This window comes from Lissotriton helveticus, chromosome 8, assembly GCF_964261635.1.
Source record: "Lissotriton helveticus chromosome 8, aLisHel1.1, whole genome shotgun sequence".
In the NCBI taxonomy this organism is placed as follows: domain Eukaryota; kingdom Metazoa; phylum Chordata; class Amphibia; order Caudata; family Salamandridae; genus Lissotriton; species Lissotriton helveticus.
The window spans coordinates 101929483-101950010 of NC_136069.1; the positions used below are offsets into that span (position 1 = coordinate 101929483).

Below are 20528 nucleotides of genomic sequence, written 5' to 3' on the forward strand. Positions count from 1 at the left end.
GGGATATGCCAGGTAATAAGTAGTAAATAGGGAAAAGCTAATTTAAAACAAACGAGTGACCATTACCTTAGGATATCTAGTCAGATGGAACTTAATATGCTGAGGTCTGCAACAAATCGTGAACATCTGTCCAGCTTTTAAAGGGAAATTCTCGCATTAAATTATTGCCGCCATCCTTTTCACTACAAGGTGGACACCTTGACTCCATTGCCACTGGCCAACTTCACAAGCAACCAAGGGCAAGTGAGTAGCTCATACAGGAGTTTCTAGCATATGGCTTCCATCTGGGAGTAAATCCAGGCAATGGTTTGAAACCAAGGAAGGCAAGCAAAAGAACTCGACTTAACCGTCTCTTCTCCGCCTTCCTGCCAGAATGGTCACTCCCTCACATTCTGGCCTTAGATGTTTCTAAAGTAATGTGGGTCTGGATAAGCCAATTAAACATTCTCCCCATCACTCCTAGTATCAGGTCAAGGGCATTATTAAAGCAGGTACATGACAAGCAACACTCACGAGGCATCACGGATAGAGTGATGTTGCAGGATTCCTGGCCGACTATGTTTTTGACCGAGACAAGATAGTAACCAGAGCTGTCCATCGAAATATTCTTCAACGTCAGGGATCCTTTGTCTGCAAAAAAACCAAAAAACATTGTGTTACAAATACCGTGAGTAAAAATGTGCACCACTAGAAACAATAAGACACTACAAGACACTACTTGTTGAAGCAGTCTACCCCCCCATAGAGACATCTGACAGGCCTGGCACCTGGTCTGAACAAGCATTTGCAATGCAAACGGTCTCGTCTTTGGGACCTTATATGTATTTAGCTATGCAGCCATTAGCCTGGGTGCTGAAACATCTACTGTTCTTTAACATGGAGGGAAAGTAAGCGCCAAACTGCAGACCACGCAAGGTATGGGAACACATGGAAAGAAACACTATCACCGGGAAATTGAATTGTCCAAAGCTGTGTTTTTAATATCAAATCAGCCCCTTCTGAGGTCATATCACTAAAAATACATAATATGAAAGAAAAAATAATTGTCTACAGGTGCTTGTTAAATACAAGTTTCTATGGCCGGGAATTTAGGGAATGCTAAAGTGATTTTGGTGTTTTACGTCTGCTGGTCATTTTCTATCAAGAAAGTTAAATCGAGGCAGTTGCCAGAACAATAAAAAAAGAAAGTCCCTAAGTAGAAAACAATTCTGGTATTTTACTGATCTCTACTGGTCGTTTTCTATCAAGACAGTTAACTAGAGGCAGTTGAACAGAAAAAAAAGTCCCTAAGCAAAAGCGGAAGCAGACAAGTCCTGGGGCTGATCTCCAAATCCGACAATGCACATTCAACAGATCTTCCTGACCGCGCTAGGCTGTCTAGGCTCAACCTAAGAACTAAAGCAGGCCAGATAAGGACATCCAGGAAAACATCTCTCATATGATGAAAAGGTAAAAGATACACCTATTCTCTGAACTTTAGAGGGAGCAACAAGTTTAATCCTCAGACAGATACCACGATTTCCGCTTTTTGTGCCACCCTCTTTACATCTCAAATTCCAATATTTACTCCAAAAACATTGAATTAGAGTGAACAGCTGCAAAAATGTATGCCTGGCAGTGTACACCTACTACAAACAAAGAACCCCATTCTCTTCCTCTTTTAAAAGAAAATGTTGAAAAAAAGCTCAAACAAAAGTTTTAAAAGTAATTTTTCCATCTATATCCTATCCACAACTCCTCCCTTCCCGCAATGTTTTCGAGGCATTAGTTTACCAGATATTTCCACTGATACACAATTCCCTACACCATCTATGTGTGTTTAGGTTATTTTCCCCCAGTGTAGATTCACATCACTATGTACCAGTTTTCCCCAAAATGTCCTGCCCGATTGGTTTCTCTAAGCACATGTTCAGCTATCAAAACCTGACACCACCGGTGTATGGGGGCGCGGTAGGAGTGACATCCACCCGCACACCCCCTCAGCACTAAGCCCCTGTCCTTCACGCCTCTTGTCCTCACTGGGACACCCATCTAGCAATCTTCACCACAGCTCATCCTCTTTTCAAATATTTTCCAAAGTTTAATTAAATAAACACAATATTTTACTATTTACGTGTTCCTTTAATATATGGAAATAAGGTTTAAAAAAAATGCAATGTTGAACATGTGACTAAAGTTTTCACTTCTTTTTTTAGGTCTCCCCTAGCAATGCACCGCATGCGCGGTCGCTTGCGAGATCTATTGTCGTTGATTTTGCTTCGGAAGCGGGGTGGAAGCTCCACCCATGCTTCTGATTGGCACGGGTCAAAAATGCGCGCTTTTCATTGGAAGGGAAGCAGGTTTCATTCCCTCCCTGTCTCCTACTTGCCGTGCCTGACCGGACAGGCGATGTGCACGTGTACGGCACGCAGCGTTTCAGCACAACGCGCACATGACGCGCTTTCACTTTTGTTTGTGTTAGAAGATGTGCACGCATACGGCGCGTCTTTTTGCTCTCGGCGTTTAAGCACAACTTGCGCGCGATTACTAATCTGCTTGTCTCCACACCCCCATTTCCTCCTTTTAAACTTCCTCTGCTGCGAGTGCAATTACAGACCATAGAGCGACCACCTTGATTGAGACCTCCTGTAGCCAAGTATCGTGCTACTCGGCCATCGACTTGCAGCTTGCTCTGCAGTCAGCTGTTCCTCCCGGTGCCAGCCCTTTTCCAGCCAGTTAAAAGGTGAGTGAAAGGTACAGCGATTAACGCGATGTTGACTTTCCCCCACTAAAACAGCATGTTGTGGGCTTTGTCACTCTGTTTTACCACGAGCTGAGGGAGGCGGGCAGTGCAGATATGTATTTACCTCACGCACCCCCGCCCTCCCCTCCTTCCCAAATTTGGATAGCAACGCACTCGCATCACTTTAGTTGTGGGCTTAAGTAACTAACTTCAGCATAGAATCGATAAGTTTTAGACATGCTCCAGTCAGCATCCTTCCAGAAGTATTTAAGTGATTGGCTCAAGTACCATCTGTGGGTCCTGAGGTTTGGTACCAGAGAAGATTCCATGGGTGATCGCTGCGTCTGCCGCAGGGATGTTTGTACAACCTACTGGCCAAAAGTTAAAATCCATTGAGATAACTTGGTGGGTTAATGCCGATCGCTGGTCTTCTGTGGAGGATTAATTTGTCCACGCTGTATTGCAGAATGCACTCCGCCCCCACAAAACACAATCGGGCCTGTCTGCTGTTAAGCAGGTAGGGTTCACGCAGACACTCCCAATAAGTGTAGGGACATACTTTATTACCTCCTTCGCTTCCTTGAAGTTGGGGTACGGGGAGGGGTACATACGTACATTCCTTGCTCCTGAGAACATTCCAGGCTGATCCAACCCCTAACACTTTGTGGGTGAACTTTCATTCAGATAGGCATCAAACCCCCCCTTTACTGTCTGGCACAGACCGGATATATCAAGTGGTGACCAAGAAGTCAATGTTTTCCAAACTCCCAGAAGTCTCTCTGTCAGGTATACAGTTTGTTTGACTTCATCGTTTCTTCAACACTTCATTTGGTTCACAGTCTGGCTAAAAACAACGGACCCTCACTTGAATCACCGCTACAATAATTTATTTTGCGAAAGTGTTAATGAAGTTTAACAATTACATAAACAAATGTTTGTTGTGCAAAGAGAATTCCTATCCTTTATAAAACTAGTAAGAGAAGCTGATCTACACAGCAGCCTCTGACGCATCGTTTTTACTAAGGTGAAAGCAGCTGACACGGACCCCATGTACCAATGCAGTGGGGTCACAGCCTGTATCTGGTTGTAAGCTAGCCGCCGGGCAACAAACAGCAAGGCGGCGAGACGGGTGCACCACCTTGGTGGATGGATGTCTAAGGGGTGATACCATGTGTAAGTACATGCTTTGACAATCTTGAATTCAGTGCCATTTTGGGCCAGAGAAAGCGGTGTGGTCTGTCAAACGTACCGAGAAGTCTTCCGCCGCGAGGATGTGGAGTGTGGAAGGCACTTTCAGTCCCAGCCACGGTCCTCTTTACCCCACAAGCATCTCTTTTCTATCTGCCTCTCTCCCCGCTCTCTCCTTCCACCCATCTCTCTCTTGCTCCTTCTTCCTTTCTGTCGGTCTCTCACGCTCTTTATTTTTGCCTGCTTCTCCATTTAGGTCTCCCGCTCTCTCTTCCTCTCTCTCTCGCTCTCTGTTCTCCCATTCTCCCTCGCATCTTCTTCTGACCTTGCTTTTTTAGGTCTCTTCATTCTCCCCACATACATTGTCTGCCCCTTTCTCTCTCAATCTCACATCTGCTCGCTCCCTATCTCTCTCTCCCTCCGACACTCTTTCTTGCCCTTTACCCCTCTGCCTCATCCCTATCTCCGCCCCTCTGGCATATACTCCAACTCACTTTCCCCTTCTGTGCCCCACCCCCTCTCATTGTTGTGATGTGTTGTTTCTGCTGTCACATTGGTGAACACATACATTGGTAAAAGCATACATTATGAAACAACATCTCTTTTCTCCAAAGGCTCAGTTTAAAGTGCAGACACCTTTCAAAATAGTCCTCCCGCATTGCCAGCCATGAGCTAGAACAAGGTATTAAACTCTTCAGAGCAGCGGCTGCTGGAGAAGCGAGGATCACAGTGGCTTCAGATTCCTTCATACGACGCAGGGGCTAGAGTTTGCAAACTATGTCAGTGAATCAGTCCCTTCACCTCCTCATTTGTCCAAGAATGAACCCCTTCACCCCCTCTCTATGTTTTACAGACTTCAACAATTCAATCGGTCTCGCCTTTGGGACCTTATAAGTATTTAGGGAGAGGATAAACACTCATCTGGCAAACAGGCTGGTGCCCAAGAGCCGGCACGGCCTGCGGAAATAGGGAAGACATCTTTCCTCTGCTGGCGGGAGTGAGTGCACAGGAGAGGGGCGGGAGTGAGTGCACAGGAGAGGGACGGGAGCAGCAGTGTAGCTCAATCAGTGCGGATTGGAGGGAGCAGGTGGTTATACAGGGTGAAGCAGGGAACCAAGACAATCACTACTACTGCCTAAACATTCCCAGTCCATTAAACCATGCTGCGGAAAAACTTCGTCCGGGCTGTTTTTGTACTAAATCTCGCCAGCGGCTATCTCACTCACCTGCTGTTCTCCCTTTCTTTCACGCTCCATTTCCTTCCCTTGCTTAATTTAACCCCCTCGCTTCTTTCATTCATGGTCTTCTCCTTTTGCTTCTTAGTGGCTCCCTGTCCATTTCAATTCTTACCTTTGCATCTGTCCTCTATAACAGGGGCGGTGGGTGACATTTAAAAGTGGTGGGGCGCAAAGTGATTTGCATACAGCACCGTAGCGAGCGAGCGCAGCAAGCGAGCCCGAACCCCAAAAGGGGGGTTTGGGGGGATAACCCCCCCAAGAAAATTTTGGAAAAAAAGAAGAAAAATCGTGCATTTTCAAGCAAATTTGAGAAAGCAGGAAGGTTAATAAAGCAATTGTGAAAGTGCAGTTATTACATTAATAGATGGCATAACATAGGTAGCTGCTTATTCAGTATAACCACAGAGCTTCATACATTTCGTCCTATTACGCTCAGGTGCTGAATTCAGACTATAAGACTTTCATGAAAATCTCAGCTCTAAGAGTAGAAGAAGTTGCACAGCAGTTGGGAAACAGCCTTCACAAAGCATTGGGAACCACAGCCCACACAGCTCTCACAGCCCACACAGCCCACACAGCCCACACTGCCCACACTGCTCTCTCAGCCCACACAGCTCACACAGCCCACACTGCTCTCACAGCTCACACAGCCCACACTGCTCTCACAGCTCACACAGCCCACACTGCTCTCTCAGCCCACACAGCTCTCTCAGCCCACACAGCTCTCTCAGCCCACACAGCTCTCTCAGCCCACACAGCTCTCTCAGCCCACACAGCTCTCTCAGCCCACACAGCTCTCTCAGCCCACACAGCTCTCTCAGCCCACACAGCTCTCTCAGCCCACACAGCTCTCTCAGCCCACACAGCTCTCTCAGCCCACACAGCTCTCTCAGCCCACACAGCTCTCTCAGCCCACACAGCTCTCTCAGCCCACACAGCTCTCTCAGCCCACACAGCTCTCTCAGCCCACACAGCTCTCTCAGCCCACACAGCCCTCACAGCTGTTTCGATTTTGAATAGAAGTCATTACAGATTACACAGAAAATCACGATGGGGTGCGTTTAAGAGGCGTCTTTTCTCTCATGCCTTTTATGACACCCAACTAAATTAAGGTATTTTAACATCATACATCTGGCATTGCTAACGTCAATTGAACCATGGTGCTGCTGTGACCCCACTTCTGCCTTGTGCTTCCCGAGTTTCTGTGTTAATGCTATTAAACCTTTAAGTAAGGGTAGAGCCAGTGGGGATCTGAATATCTATCTAACAAAGGCCATGCAATATCACAGGCCTATTTGGGCATATCACAGGGAAAGCAGTCTATTCTCTCCAGACTCCTACCGATAAGTATTTATCTCCAGTCTGACAGTACTATTAAAGCACATACTACAGCGCGCCTTGAAAGAACACTTCGCTCACTACTCAACAGGGAGAGAGATGACTGACCAGTCCTAACAGGGGATTTTAACCTTAACTTGAAATACAATTTGATGGATCATCCATGTCTTACATGCACTGACAATTTCTGGAGTATTCCCAGGACAATAGTTGCACCTCAAAGGCATGAACCCAGGGGTCTTAGACTTCTCAAGACATTACCTTCATTAAATTTTCCTTCTCTGAATGGAAGGTTCCCTGGCAACAGGCCGCTGAAACAGACACATTTCTTGGCACATTATCGAAATGCGGTGTTTGACTATACTTTTCTCCCAGCAGGGTTCTTTGAGATTGTTGATTCATTTGAAATTACACATCTTCTAGAAGAGTGGCTTCCGCAAACAACTTGTGACACTGTTTGTCCTGATCTTACAAAGTTCATGTTAACACTAGGCCCCAACATAGCCTGAAATGTACCTATGCGTAGACCTCTTACCAGTAAAATATGGTACATGCAAAAATTGGAACAGCAGAAAATAGAGCTAAACAGGTTCTTGGGCCACACGAAGAAGTCACTATTGAATGCAAGTACGTCAAATTCAAATGTGCCGCCAGGGGTGCTCAAAGGCATTCTGGCAATTTATAAATAACCTTAATTGCCAGCATTAAAAGGAACCAGGTAACTCAATCTCTGGTATAAACTGGATTGCCCGCATCACCAGGAGATTAGGCTTCCCCACAGATGCTGAATTATCTTGTAGCCATGGTTCACATTATATTCTAAAAACTTCAAGACCAGACAGTTCACCAGGCCCCAATGGCCTCCCCACCGCCCTCTTCAAGTCTAATGTTGATTAATGGGTTCCTACCCTCTCACACTCTATAGCAGTGCATTTGAAACTCAAACAGTCCCTGTATTATGGCGATGATCAATTTTACATCCGATTTATTAAAAGAAAAAGGTGATGTTGGACTGGTCCCAAACTATAGACTGTTTAACAAGAGCTTAAAAAAGAGAAAAACATATGAAAGTTTCCACATCACAGATAAACAAAGCTGCAAGGTATTTCTCCACAACTGTCATTACGTTTTATTAAAGCTTTGCTAGTTGTCTGACGTTGAAGAAGACTGTAAAGATATGTTTTACAGAAAGTAGGTTCATGGGAAACAACTCCCACAAAGTCTCACATTTAGTGGAAAAAGTTGCTTGCAAAAAAGCTTTTGTGGGAAAATTGTTCTGCAAAGAATGCTTGATGCAATGCTTTGTAACGCTGACAAGCATCAAAGTGTGCACTTTCTGTCGACCTCATAAAAGTGTGGGGAAACATTCAGTTTTACACTGCCATGATTTTAAAGGGGATATCTCCAACATAGTCCCTGTCTACAATTCTTTGATATAGGGTTTTGCATCTAAAGACATGCATGGTTGCAAGGGAATTCCCATGTCCCACCCACGTAATAACCCCTTGGTGCCAAGTAATGCAAAGCAGTGCTTACAATCAACCCCAGGAAGTTTGTGGATGTTGAATTGAATTATGTGAAGACGCAATAATCTCTGTAGGGAGGGTCGTCTTCTCGTTTCTGAATTGCATAAGAGCTGGAGCAGTTCTGATGCTGATGGGGTTGTTTTTCCAGGTCCTGGGAGCATAAGTGAAAAGGCATGTCTAGTGATGTCTTGAGGTAATTAATTTCTCTGCCAGATATGGAGAGATGCAGGTTCTGATGCCCATGTATTGCATCTAAAGGCATGCATGGTTGCAAGGGAATTCCCATGTCCCACCACGTAATAACCCCTTGGTGCTAAGTAATGCAAAGCAGTGCTTACAATCAACCCCAGGAAGTGTGTGGATGTTGAATTGAATTATGTGAAGACGCAATAATCTCTGTAGGGAGGGTCGTCTTCTCGTTTCTGAATTGCATAAGAGCTGGAACAGTTCTGATGGGGTTGTTTTTCCAGGTCCTGGGAGCATAAGTGAAAAGGCATGTCTAGTGATATCTTGGATTCTGCTGTGGTACTGTCCACTTGAGGTAATTAATTTCTCTGCCAGATATGGAGAGATGCAGGTTCTGATGCCCATGTATTTGAAAGACCAAACCTGTCAGCTTCATGCCATGCTTCGGTGCCCCTCCTTTCCTCCATGAGCATTATTCACAGATCGATGTTTGCAAACTTTGCAGCATAAAAGATGTCAGGCATGCAAAATGTACATCTCTGGACAGACGATCAGATTCCAAGCTGATTCATACAATTGTGAGGTCTGCAGCAAACTGCACACTTCAGGCACTATGCCAACCAAATATACAGTTTCTTTCCAAAACTAGAGAAAAACGAACAAACGGTTTCACATCAATCATGATAAAGTACAGAGAAGAACTTGGAACGGGCAATCATAGATGCACTTGGTAAGTACCACAACATGCAGTATTGGTATTCATTGGGAGTGGTACTATCACATAAAACAGCAGCCTGGGCCCTGGAATAGAGTCATATGTATCCACTAGGAATACAGAAGGGATGCCTAGACTTCTGTGCCCTTTGCACCACATTACAGTACGCTTTGAATGCCAGCCTCTGCGCATGGATTTACAGGATTCATGCACCACCTCCCTGCCAAGGATCCAAGGTCTGCTTGGAGTATTTAGATGTCCATTAATGCTTCTGCATGCATGCTCGATGTTATATTGAAAATAGATTTATGTCAAGAAATGCTGCCCGAGCAGAGATTAAACTGTAGCCGCCGCTCCCACAAACGCCCGTCCCTCACTAAATAACGTGACCGAGGCGGCCCAGCTTTCCATACAATAAATTGCAACGCAGAACAAGCAGCAGAGAAAGAAAAAAACACACACAAAGAAGCTGGAAGTTAATTAAACTGTACCACAGCTGATCAAAGAACTGCTTAAAATGTATTTTGTCCTTTAAAGTACCAATAATGCCACCTGTTTTTTTGTTTTTTGTAAACCTTGGGGAATCCGTACTGTAGCAAAGAGGGAATTATGCAAAATCATGACTGAAGCGCAAGTAATTAATAATTCAAAATCAATTATGTGGTGCAATTCATGCTAAAAAGGCTCGATTGGTGTGTGGCCTGGTCAATTGTCGCACACTTGTGTTAGGTTCTTGAGGAAAATGTATGGAGCTACGGGGCGACTATGTATAGGGATGTGCAACGTTTTTAGTACATAAGGGTTAATTTTTCGTTGTTGGCAATTATTTTCCTTTCAGTAGTTGCAGGTTCCTGCTTCCCCTTCACACATACGTACCCCAAGAAGAGCATAACCTTTTTTTCCACACTTTCGTGTCCTAGGGCGGTATCATGACCGTGTGTGCTGGCAGCGAGCAGGGCTGTGGGCAATATTTTGATTTCGAGTAATGCTTATCAGGCCGAGGGCACTGAGCCGCAACCTCATGCCCCCCGGCGGCCGGCCTTGTTCAATTCTGCGAGCGGGTCCGAGTTGGGTTGCTGGAGGCCGGCCCTCGACGCAGGAAGTGGCCAGCAGCATAGCCCAGGTACAAGATTTTAGAATGTTACCGTCGCACAATATATTCCTCTTTAAATTACGCACCTGACAGTTTCACAGCTGATCATTATAGGCACACCACGCACCTGCTTCCAGATAATAATCCGTTAATTATAGGCGAAGATTGCCGTTTCTTGTGGCCATGCTGCACTGCTGTGCTTTGCTGCAGTTATTTTTTTCTTTTTAAATGTGACGATTTGGAGCAAGCAGACTAGCAGACGGAAAAGGCAGCCGGCTCTGCCGTGACCCTCACTGGCAGGGCCCGGTACCACAAGGCAGTGGAGCGAGGGAGCCTCACTTTACTCAGAAAGCGGAAACTCCGCACCTGCAGCCTGGCTCCAACAACAAGGAAGGGAGGGCGGTTTAGGCCAAGCAGGGGCTGGTGACAGCGCGCCAGCCCAACTGGGACACATTCGCCTGCATTGCGCAGTTTCCGGAGGGCAGGCTGTTGGCCTCTCAGGGCAACTTTGGGTCAGCCCGGACTGTGAACAAACCCAGGTGGAAGAGTTCATCACTCACCTCTTGTTGACGGGGTGCCGTATTCGGCCTAATGGGGCACTCATTACACTGAAATTATGAAAACCTCACACATGGCAATCTGAAACCTTGGCAGCTATGCTCACCGTCTTTCTTCGGCAATCAGGAATGGCATCTTGGAAACTTTTCCCACGACGTCTGCCAGCGGCTCCTGCTGCTCCTCTCGCAGCCCCTCCAGGCCAGGGACGACTGCTCGCACAGAGAGGCTGGTGATGCTCACACGACCACTGACTCAGGTGACTCCACACACCACCACGAGGAGGGCCCAGAACCGGATCCTACGTCAGCAGCGCGGCATCCAATAATGGATTGCCCTGCCCTGCTGCACGGTGACCAGCCAATCCTGGCGCCAGGATTCGCCAGGATTGGCTCGGGGGGGGGGGGGCACACTAGCTGCTCGCCCTGTCGCCAGCGTAAACGCCGGGGCTCCTGCCTGGTTTAACCAGCACCCCCCTGTCACTAATTTCATGGGGGAACTATCATTGCGCATGCGCGGGCAAGTTTCAGCCCTACCGCAGCATATGCGCATTAGGTATGCCTGCAAGCCCTGACTCTGACGTAGACCTGGTCTGGACTGTCACTCACAGACCAGCCCCGCCGCCCGGACCAGCCCCCTGCGCATCCTGTTTCAGTCGGGTGCTGCCCGGGCCGGATAATCGCTGTAAAATAATTAAAAAAATACACGACTGAGTTCAGTTCTTTCTGTTTTCACAATTATTAATATACTTGCAGCCGCGGCGGGTCCATGGGCTGGTGGGGCTACGCCCCTACGCCCCAATGGACGCACCGCTGCTGCTCTATAATACTCTTTCCCTCCGTCCCTCTCTGCCCTAATATCTTCTGGTCTCCACATCTTTCCAACTCTACCTTCTTTCGCTCCTCACTCCTCTTCCACTTCCACTTCCCATTGTCATTCTTTTTAGCCTCCCTCTGCTTCTTTACTCTTTGGTCCACCTTTCACAATCCCACTTCTGTTCACCCTCCTCTTCAATACCCGGTCTCTGTAATTTCTTCAATTTCTACTCAATATTCCGTTCTTCCATTCTTAACTTTCGTGCTCTTTTCTCCCCTCAGTTCACTGCCCTTCTCTGGCAAGAGGGAGTATTCTGTACCTCAGTCAATACATTTTCCTGCCTGGGCGTTTCATACGCAGCGTTTGACCAATAAATGTATGCTCTGGTGAACCGTATTTATTCATTTGTTTAAAAAAAACTGCAAGTGGTGCATAAACATACACTTTGTACGTATAGTAATTGCTTACTAGAAGCAAGGCTGGCATTAAAAGAGACTGCCAGCCTTGCTTCTCGCAAGCAAGGACTAGAAGTACAAAGTGCTTGTGTACACACAGCTTGCAGGTTTTCAAACGCATAAATAAAAAGCATTGTCATTTACACTGCCAATAGCTGAAACTCTCGCAACAGCGAGACCTATTGCATTGCAAATGCTTGTTACTCTTTCTTTCGAAGTTTGTGCAGCTCTAATTGTTATTGGTAGATATGTTTACCCAATACCATGAGACTAGTTGCTGTAGTGAATTATTGTCAAGCTTGTGACTAGTGGGAATCAGTCTTACCTGCTACAGCCGTCGGCGGCAGCGGGCGCAGCTGACTGGCTACGCTGTAACTCTGCCAAGTGTAGGTGGGCACCGGAGAGCCCTCCTCGGATTCACATTTCAGTACGATGTCCTGTCCGTACTCCACTGTCCCAGTGATCGACTGCTTTGGCTTGGATGGGGCAACTAGAGAGAAACACAAAAACAAGGGTACAAAACTTGTAAAACAAGCACCAAGCTTATTTTGATGTAGGTGAGCATCCAAAGACTGCACATTAAATCCGAACATTGGCTCATACCACTTATCAAATCCCAACAAGGCAAGAGCAAGTCCATGCAACGTCTCGGGACATGTCGCAAAAGACACACTATATAGGTGTAGAATCAAGGAAGTAGTAAAAAAAAATGTACCCCTACTTTTTAACAAAGCCTGGCCCTCCAAAGACTAGCTGCTGGTCTCTTCCATCCAAGCATGTATCCATTCGGTCATCCATCCATTCACTGATTTCTATTATTTCACCTTTACATTCGGTTATTCATTCATTCTTCTAGCCATCATTAATTATTTCTCCATTCCATCCATCTGTTTATTCATATATCCATCAATACATTCATCCATCATTTGACTTACACATCCGTCCATAAAGTCATCCATCCATCCACCCTCCTACACTAATGGGTATGTTTACAAAACACATGTGCTCCTAACGCACCAAAGGTGTGTAGAGGTATTGAAAACTTTATAAATGTGTACACTGAAGAGTAACCATGTGTGAAGGTGACAGTTGTCAACTTTCGTCCAATCTGTGTCGACACAAGTTTTTTGGTACTGCAGAAAATGTTTCTAGCAGGGCATAGATTCTACTTACTACATATTAAGTATTGTAAGCAGCCTTGAGTTACTAGATCAGTGATACTCAAAGTATGGCCCGGGGGCACGCATGCAGCACTGGGAACTGTGGTTTACTCGTATCACACTAACATTAAAAATATGTAAAATAAACGGGGGAGCATTTATTTAAAGGTTAATTGCTGTTAAATATAGGAAGTAACTCGGGGAGCCTGCACTTCCTAACTTTAGAACACTTTTAATTTATAAAAACAACTTGCAGCAGGCTCTTTAAAATTCAGAAGTTCATTGCATTAACGTGCAGAACCGTTTCACCTTAGTAAATCAGAATATATCAGTGAATACAGAAGTATTTTTCTATAAAAGTGATAGTTTCCCAACATGAATTTTGTTTGGGTCACCAGGGTTGCTAGTGTACATGAACAACATATTAGTTTCTTAAATCAAACCCAGGAAAAGGTTTTGTACGGATCACATCCTGATGTCTTGCATTTCGAGGTCCTCTAATATGTGATAATGAAGGGAAATAAAATGAAACAATTGCCTAGGATCACACAATTTGGTCAAGTGGGGAAGCCAGGATTTATCCCAGGTTTTCTGGTTCCACATTGTGCAATTCAGAGAGTAGATGTACATGTGCTGTGTTGCCTACACCAAACTAACCCACCACTGCCAGACTACTCATTAATGTCATCAGAGTGGCCCTCCGTCACACCACCAAACAAACCTTTTGGCCCCTGGGAAAATGTTTGCAAGTAACCACGTATTAGACAAGACTAGTCCCAGAATGAACATTTCTAACATAGAAGCCTGTGTGCACCATGTACTAACATTTGAACATGTGCTTGATTTGCTTCAGAAGATGGGCTATATGTAAAGTTTGCACCACAGTATGAAGGCTGCAGGTAGTACGATCTTTAGCACCTGCATACCTTAGTTATTTTAAGTGAATAGTTGTGCTTTGGATAGGTTTTGCACAGAGTGTACACTGTGCTTAGTAGATACTTTTTTTATTACTCTGTGGTGCATTTCTCACTAGAGTTTAACTGTTTGCAAAGAGTGTGGTACAGAATGAGAATAATCTTTATCCGTTTTAAAAAAAAAAACATAAAATAAATCATCACGGAGAATCATAATAAAACATATCACAACACAATCTCATTAAAACAGACTGGCATAAAAATTCAAAAGCCCAATGTGTAAAAACTTAAAAAAGCAGTTTGAAAGCTTGTATATCCCAGAAGCTTCCAGATATCATTTTGTCTATATCATTGGGATTATTAAAAGTTCCTTATACAGATATAAGCAGATAGAGTACTACAACGTGTCAAGACGGCGTCAGGGAGCAGGCATGAGCAGGGCCAGACTAGGAACAGAAACCGGCCCTGACAAGGCCGGTTTTGGCTGATTTGTTTTACCGGGGGTGATATTGCCGATCCCTGGCCAACAAAAACCAGCCCCCACCCTAGCGGCCTACCGGGGGAAACGCCCGGTGCCCGCTATGGCCTGGCCGAGCCTGGGCACGAGGCAGCTGGCCGCAGTGTGGTGGCGTGGGGAGCGACCTGCCTGCGAGCAAGGTCAGAGGTCGCTCCTACGCCACTGCGCACCCTCCTGAAGAGGGAAGAGGGAGGGAGGAGCAGCTGGGAGGCGGGAGCGGGGTGGCCAATGGGGAGCAGGGGGGCGGGGCCACAGTGGCGGGAAACGGCGAGAAACCAGGTGGTCGGCAGGGAGCAAGCACGAGGCAGCTGGCAGCCGTGTGGTGCGGTGGGGAGCAACCTGCCTGCAAGCAGGGTCAGAGGTCACGCCCTTAGTCGTTTTATGCCTGTAGCCTGTCCTGAGCTACATGACTGGGTGTAGCTGACAGACTTTGTGAATTCCTCCCAGACAGTCACACAATAAAGGTATTAGGTGTGCCTGGATGGACCATCTGCTGACAGGATGTGAGGTGGAGCTGAGCACAGCCCCACTTACAACTGAATAGCGAGTGCTCTGCCTTCACACAAAGGGCCTTAAGACCCCACATTGTTACTGCCACCAGCTTAAAGCCAGGTCAAGGGAGGCAGAGAATTCCATGCACTTCAAAGCCACGGTCTACAAACTTCTCCCGCCTTCTAGAACCAAGGTACCAGAGTGTAAGAGGAGGACGCCAGACACCAATTCTTTAGTACACTTCTGGACCGGTGGCTACTCTGCCAGGAAGAAGCACTGTTGTGCTGCTGAATGGACTGCCTCTCTGCTGGACTTGCTCTCTGAAGGAGCTGCTGTCCTGGTGTACTGACCTCTTGCCTGGGGAGAAAGAACTGGACCTGCAACCTTCTCTTGATCCCAGAACCCCAGAGTGACTCCAAGGGCAAGCCTGCAGGCCTCCTGATCGGAGCCTCCGGGACATAAACGGCTCTCCAACATCCTACACTAGCTCCTTGACCCAACTGTAGCTCCCCTCAGGTGCTGGACCCTTGGTGTGGCTCAGGGAAGCTGAAATTAAGCTTTTGGGCTGTTCGCGACTGCAAATTGGCCCGTACGCACAGAGACTTCACTGCTCGTACCCTAATTCAGAGAGAACCTCCATCATTCCCATTCTTTGCACTACACCATCGGCCTCTCAAAGGGACTGCCACCGCAAAGCTCCAGCAATGCCTGGGGTGCTTCGAGACACCAGCAGCCTCCCACGAAGCTCTCCCTGCTCCTCGTGGCTCCCTCCAATGCGAACTGGATTCTTGGCATGGACATTGAGTAGGTAAATTTCAGCAGCCCAACCTGGTGACTGTATCCAACCTGTGTTCCATCGCGGTCGGCCTGGGAGTTTGACTTTGACCTGGTCCAGTGGGACGAGATATCCCCGGTTTCTGCATTATGCTCTTTGGGGATGTATGACGTTACGACGCATACTTTTACAACGCCTACCTTTACAACGCAATTTTTACAACGCAGGATCCATTACAACGAACTACCTTTACAACGCATGTTTTTACATCGCAGATGCCTTTACAATGCATGCCATTACAACGTAAGTATATAATATTTTTAAAAATGTAATTAATTAAAAGTAATATAATTTAAATTTTATTTTACTTTAATTTTCTTTTTTTATAAATATATATATATATATATATATATCTATATATATATATATATAGATATATATTTTATTTAATAATTTAGGTGTTTTAAATAAATGGGTGTAATAGTAGTGTAAGTGCTGGATAGTGTAGGGGTAAAAATTACTATTCTAACTCCAGGGGGGTGAAATAGTAGGGTAAGTGCTGGATAGTGTAGGGGTAAAAATTACTATTCTAACTCCAGGGGGGTGTAATAGTAGGGTAAGTGCTGGATAGTGTAGGGGTAAAAATTACTATTCTAACTCCAGGGGGGTGAAATAGTAGGGTAAGTGCTGGATAGGGTAGGGGTAAAAATTACTATTCTAACTCCAGGGGGGTGAAATAGTAGGGTAAGTGTTGGATAGTGTAGGGGTAAAAATTACTATTCTAACTCCAGGGGGGTGAAATAGTAGGGTAAGAATTAATAAAATTATTTTTTTAGATAAATAATATTTTATTTCTAAATATATTAATTAATTAATATTTATTTTTATAAAAATAATTAAATAACATTTTTATTATAATTATATACTTACCAATACTTGCGTTGTAATGGCATGCGTTGTAAAGGCATCTGCGATGTAAAAACATGCTTTGTAATGGTAGTTCGTTGTAATGGATCCTGCGTTGTAATAGTTGCGTTGTAAAAGTAGTCCGTCGTAATAGTTGCATTGTAACGGTTGTTTACCGCTCTTTGGCTCTGTTTTATACTTTAATCTTTAAAAATTCATAACTCCTGCTCTACTGAATGGATTTTTGTTGTTTCGGTCTTGATGCATTTATTTCATTTTGCTTTATTTTTCTAAGTTGGTGTGGAATCCATTTTTGTGTGGTGCATTTCACTATTACTGTTAGAAATGTTGCACAAATACTTTACAGATTGCCTCTAAGTTATGTTTTACTGTTCTTTGGCAAGCTACCAGAGGGTTGACCACAGATTTATTTAGGGTTTGCTTGTGCCTCACCTTAACATGGATTGTTTTTTCTACGTGATCAGGACTCTCACCCCAGTCAACCACATTTCTCACATGAGTTCAGCCATAGGTTTCACACCTGTTTCCACTGCAAAATGCAAGTATGGAGGAATCACAAAAGAGAAAAAATAAATTGCTACTTTTTAAAATGGAAAAAATACTCATACAAAATTGTTTTTTTTTACATTTCTGCTAGTTCCTTAAAAAAGCTGGGAGGGTGGGGCTCTTAGTACATCAAACCTTATGTTGATGCTATTTTAGGGGAACAATACACTTTTTTATAAAAACACTTTTACCCTATTGTTTTCTAATTCCATCTCTTTATATTTGAACTATTTTCTCAGTTCCCTCCTAATCAATCAACAAGGCTGTGTACCTTTAGAATGCTCAACATGTGGGGAAAATGACAAATTTGGACTGGATACCTTTTATGGGAATTCGGTTTTGATGGCTTAAGTGTGAAGTTCCCAAAACATAATAAAAGTCTCAACACTGGGCAGAAAGCGTCAGTAGCTAAGGGGGTTAAGATCCATCCATAAATCAACAATACGCAACACTCCCTGAACATTTACGCTGCTCACAACATTTAGTGCCTCCAATTTTACCTCAGCCTCATTCATAATTAGATGAAGAAACTATTCATAGTTCAACCCCAAACAAAACAGAAGATGACAACAAGCAACCACTGGCCAAAACCTGATTCTCCAAAATTAACCTGGAAGGCTTCACCCATAGATGACACCTACTTTAAAATCTCATCTGCATCCTTGACACCAACTTCCTTTTCAAAGAACACACCAGCAAGAAAACCATATCAGTATGACAGCAGTTCTTCCTCCTGAAGAAAATGTATCCTTTCATCTCTGAAACAGATTTCAGATGAATAGTGGAAGCCGTAGTTGACCCTCACCTCGACAGAGGCAATGTCCTGCTCTGCAGACTCTCCATCACTACACCTGCTTGTCTGGAAGGCATCTTTAATGATGAAGCAGGTCTTTCATCCACCATTCTGTCCACTGACCCCTTCAGAAGCTTCCTCAGGCCTTCTGTCCCCTTGGTCCCCAGTGGTTTCAATCAGAGCTTCACAGACTTTCTAATGAGAGTATTATACCCCCAATGTTTTGAAGGTGGATGCAACGGGTCATTATATGGGCGAAAATTTATTTTGATTTCAAAGCATGTATGTGTCTGAAGTAGTCCATCGCTTCCTTGTAGTGTTTAATTTCCATAAAGTAAAAGCTGTATTTTTGTCTTAAGATTCCCATCTTCACATAAGGAAGCATCAATAGGACAGGGAGCACTGAGTGCTGCGGATTTATTCTTACCTCCCACTCACCTCCTCCCAGTACATCTGTTTTCAAGGACGCCCCCATGTATCTATCCTCCTCTCTGTGTTACATGTGTCCATATGGACCGCTTTGATGGAAGCTCACAGGTAAGGAAAGGACATCTTTCTGGCCATAGGAAGAAATTGATAAACTCTTACCTAGTACAAGAAGGTCGACATTGTCGTGTTTATTCCCCTTAGAGTCCTTGGGGATTTGAGCCTCACACTGGTAGGTGCCATTATCCGCCATGTTCACCTGGCTGATGGTAATGGAGAGGTCACCGTTATCTGGCTGGCCGCTAAACTGCACTCTACCAGTGTATCGGTCTCCGACACTGAGATCTTGACCAAAGAAATACACGAGCACGTCAGCCTGAAACAGCAAAGAATAACAATGGAGACAACCACAGCACTAACATACAATCCAATGAATGATGCAGACACAGGACCATCATAAGAAAAGGTGTATATAGAGAAACCAGACAGATTAAAGGCATTACCTCCATAATGCCACAAACTTAAGTCTGTAACAAATGCAGAAAGAAATGTTCAAAACAGGTGACTGCTAAAGATGCCTTTCACCAGTGACCATATTTACAACAAGGGGTGGTGAGGGACAGAGTCTCTGAATTAAGCAGAATACTCTCACCCAGTCAAGAGATCAGGGCTAGATCCAACACCGTTTTTTAGCTCACTGCACCATCCCAGTTTCAGAACCTGGCTGTATGCAAATTAGTCTGTTCCTGTCCCAGTGCATCATGGGAACAGGGCAGACCAGACTACAAAAGCCAATTCTTACACTGGGAAGGAAACAAGCTTCCGGGGACCGGTTTCTGGCATTACAGCCGTCTTCGGCCCAGCTTGCTTGAATCCTGATGGTGCAATGAGCAAGGGACTCATGTCTGAGTATACCCTTCCACGCTTAGGGTGGACAAAAATATTTACAACAAGGGGTGGTGAGGGACAGAGTCTCTGAATTAAGCAGAATACTCTCACCCAGTCAAGAGATCAGGGCTAGATCCAACACCGTTTTTTAGCTCACTGCACCATCCCAGTTTCAGAACCTGGCTGTATGCAAATTAGTCTGTTCCTGTCCCAGTGCATCATGGGAACAGGGCAGACCAGACTACAAAAGCCAATTCTTACACTGGGAAGGAAACAAGCTTCCGGGGACCGGTTTCTGGCATTACAGCCGTCTTCGGCCCAGCTTGCTTGAATCCTGATGGTGCAATGAGCAAGTCCCTTGCTCATTGCACCATCAGGATTCAAGCAAGCCGGGCCGAAGACGCCTGAAATGGCAGAAACCGGTCCCCGGAAGCTTGTTTCCTTCCCAGTGTAAGAGTTGGCTTTTGTAGTCTGGTCTGCCCTGTTCCCATGATGCACTGGGCCAGGGACAGACTAATTTGCATACAGCCAGGTTCTGAAACTGGGATGGTGCAATGAGCTAAAAAACGGTGTTGGATCTAGCCCTGATCTCTTGACTGGGTGAGAGTACTCTGCTTAATTCAGAGACTCTGTCCATCACCACCCCTTGTTGTAAATAATTTTGTCCACCCTAAGCGTGGAAGGGTATACTCAGATGTGAGTCCCTTGCTCATTGCACCATCAGGATTCAAGCAAGCCGGGCCGAAGACGCCTGAAATGGCAGAAACCGGTCCCCGGAAGCTTGTTTCCTTCCCAGTGTAAGAGTTGGCTTTTGTAGTCTGGTCTGCCCTGTTCCCATGATGCACTGGGCCAGGGACAGACTAATTTGCATACAGCCAGGTTCTGAAACTGGGATGGTGCAATGAGCTAAAAAACGGTGTTGGATCTAGCCCTGATCTCTTGACTGGGTGAGAGTACTCTGCTTAATTCAGAGACTCTGTCCATCACCACCCCTTGTTGTAAATAATTTTGTCCACCCTAAGCGTGGAAGGGTATACTCAGATGTGAGTCCCTTGCTCATTGCACCATCAGGATTCAAGCAAGCCGGGCCGAAGACGCCTGAAATGGCAGAAACCGGTCCCCGGAAGCTTGTTTCCTTCCCAGTGTAAGAGTTGGCTTTTGTAGTCTGGTCTGCCCTGTTCCCATGATGCACTGGGCCAGGGACAGACTAATTTGCATACAGCCAGGTTCTGAAACTGGGATGGTGCAATGAGCTAAA

The 20528-nt window shown here is 45.3% G+C and overlaps 1 protein-coding gene across 1 annotated transcript in view; it reads right to left on the minus strand.

Annotated features, from left to right (window-relative positions):
• The window catches only part of GPA33 (glycoprotein A33), a 154726-nt gene that overhangs the window by 11183 nt on the left and 123015 nt on the right, over nt 1-20528 (minus strand). The window contains exons 3-5 of the mRNA XM_078656688.1: nt 18545-18758; nt 12158-12322; nt 514-630 (exon numbers count right to left, since the gene is read on the minus strand). Of these exons, the coding sequence (XP_078512814.1) occupies nt 514-630; nt 12158-12322; nt 18545-18758 (496 nt within the window). The remainder of the gene's footprint in view (nt 1-513; nt 631-12157; nt 12323-18544; nt 18759-20528) is intronic.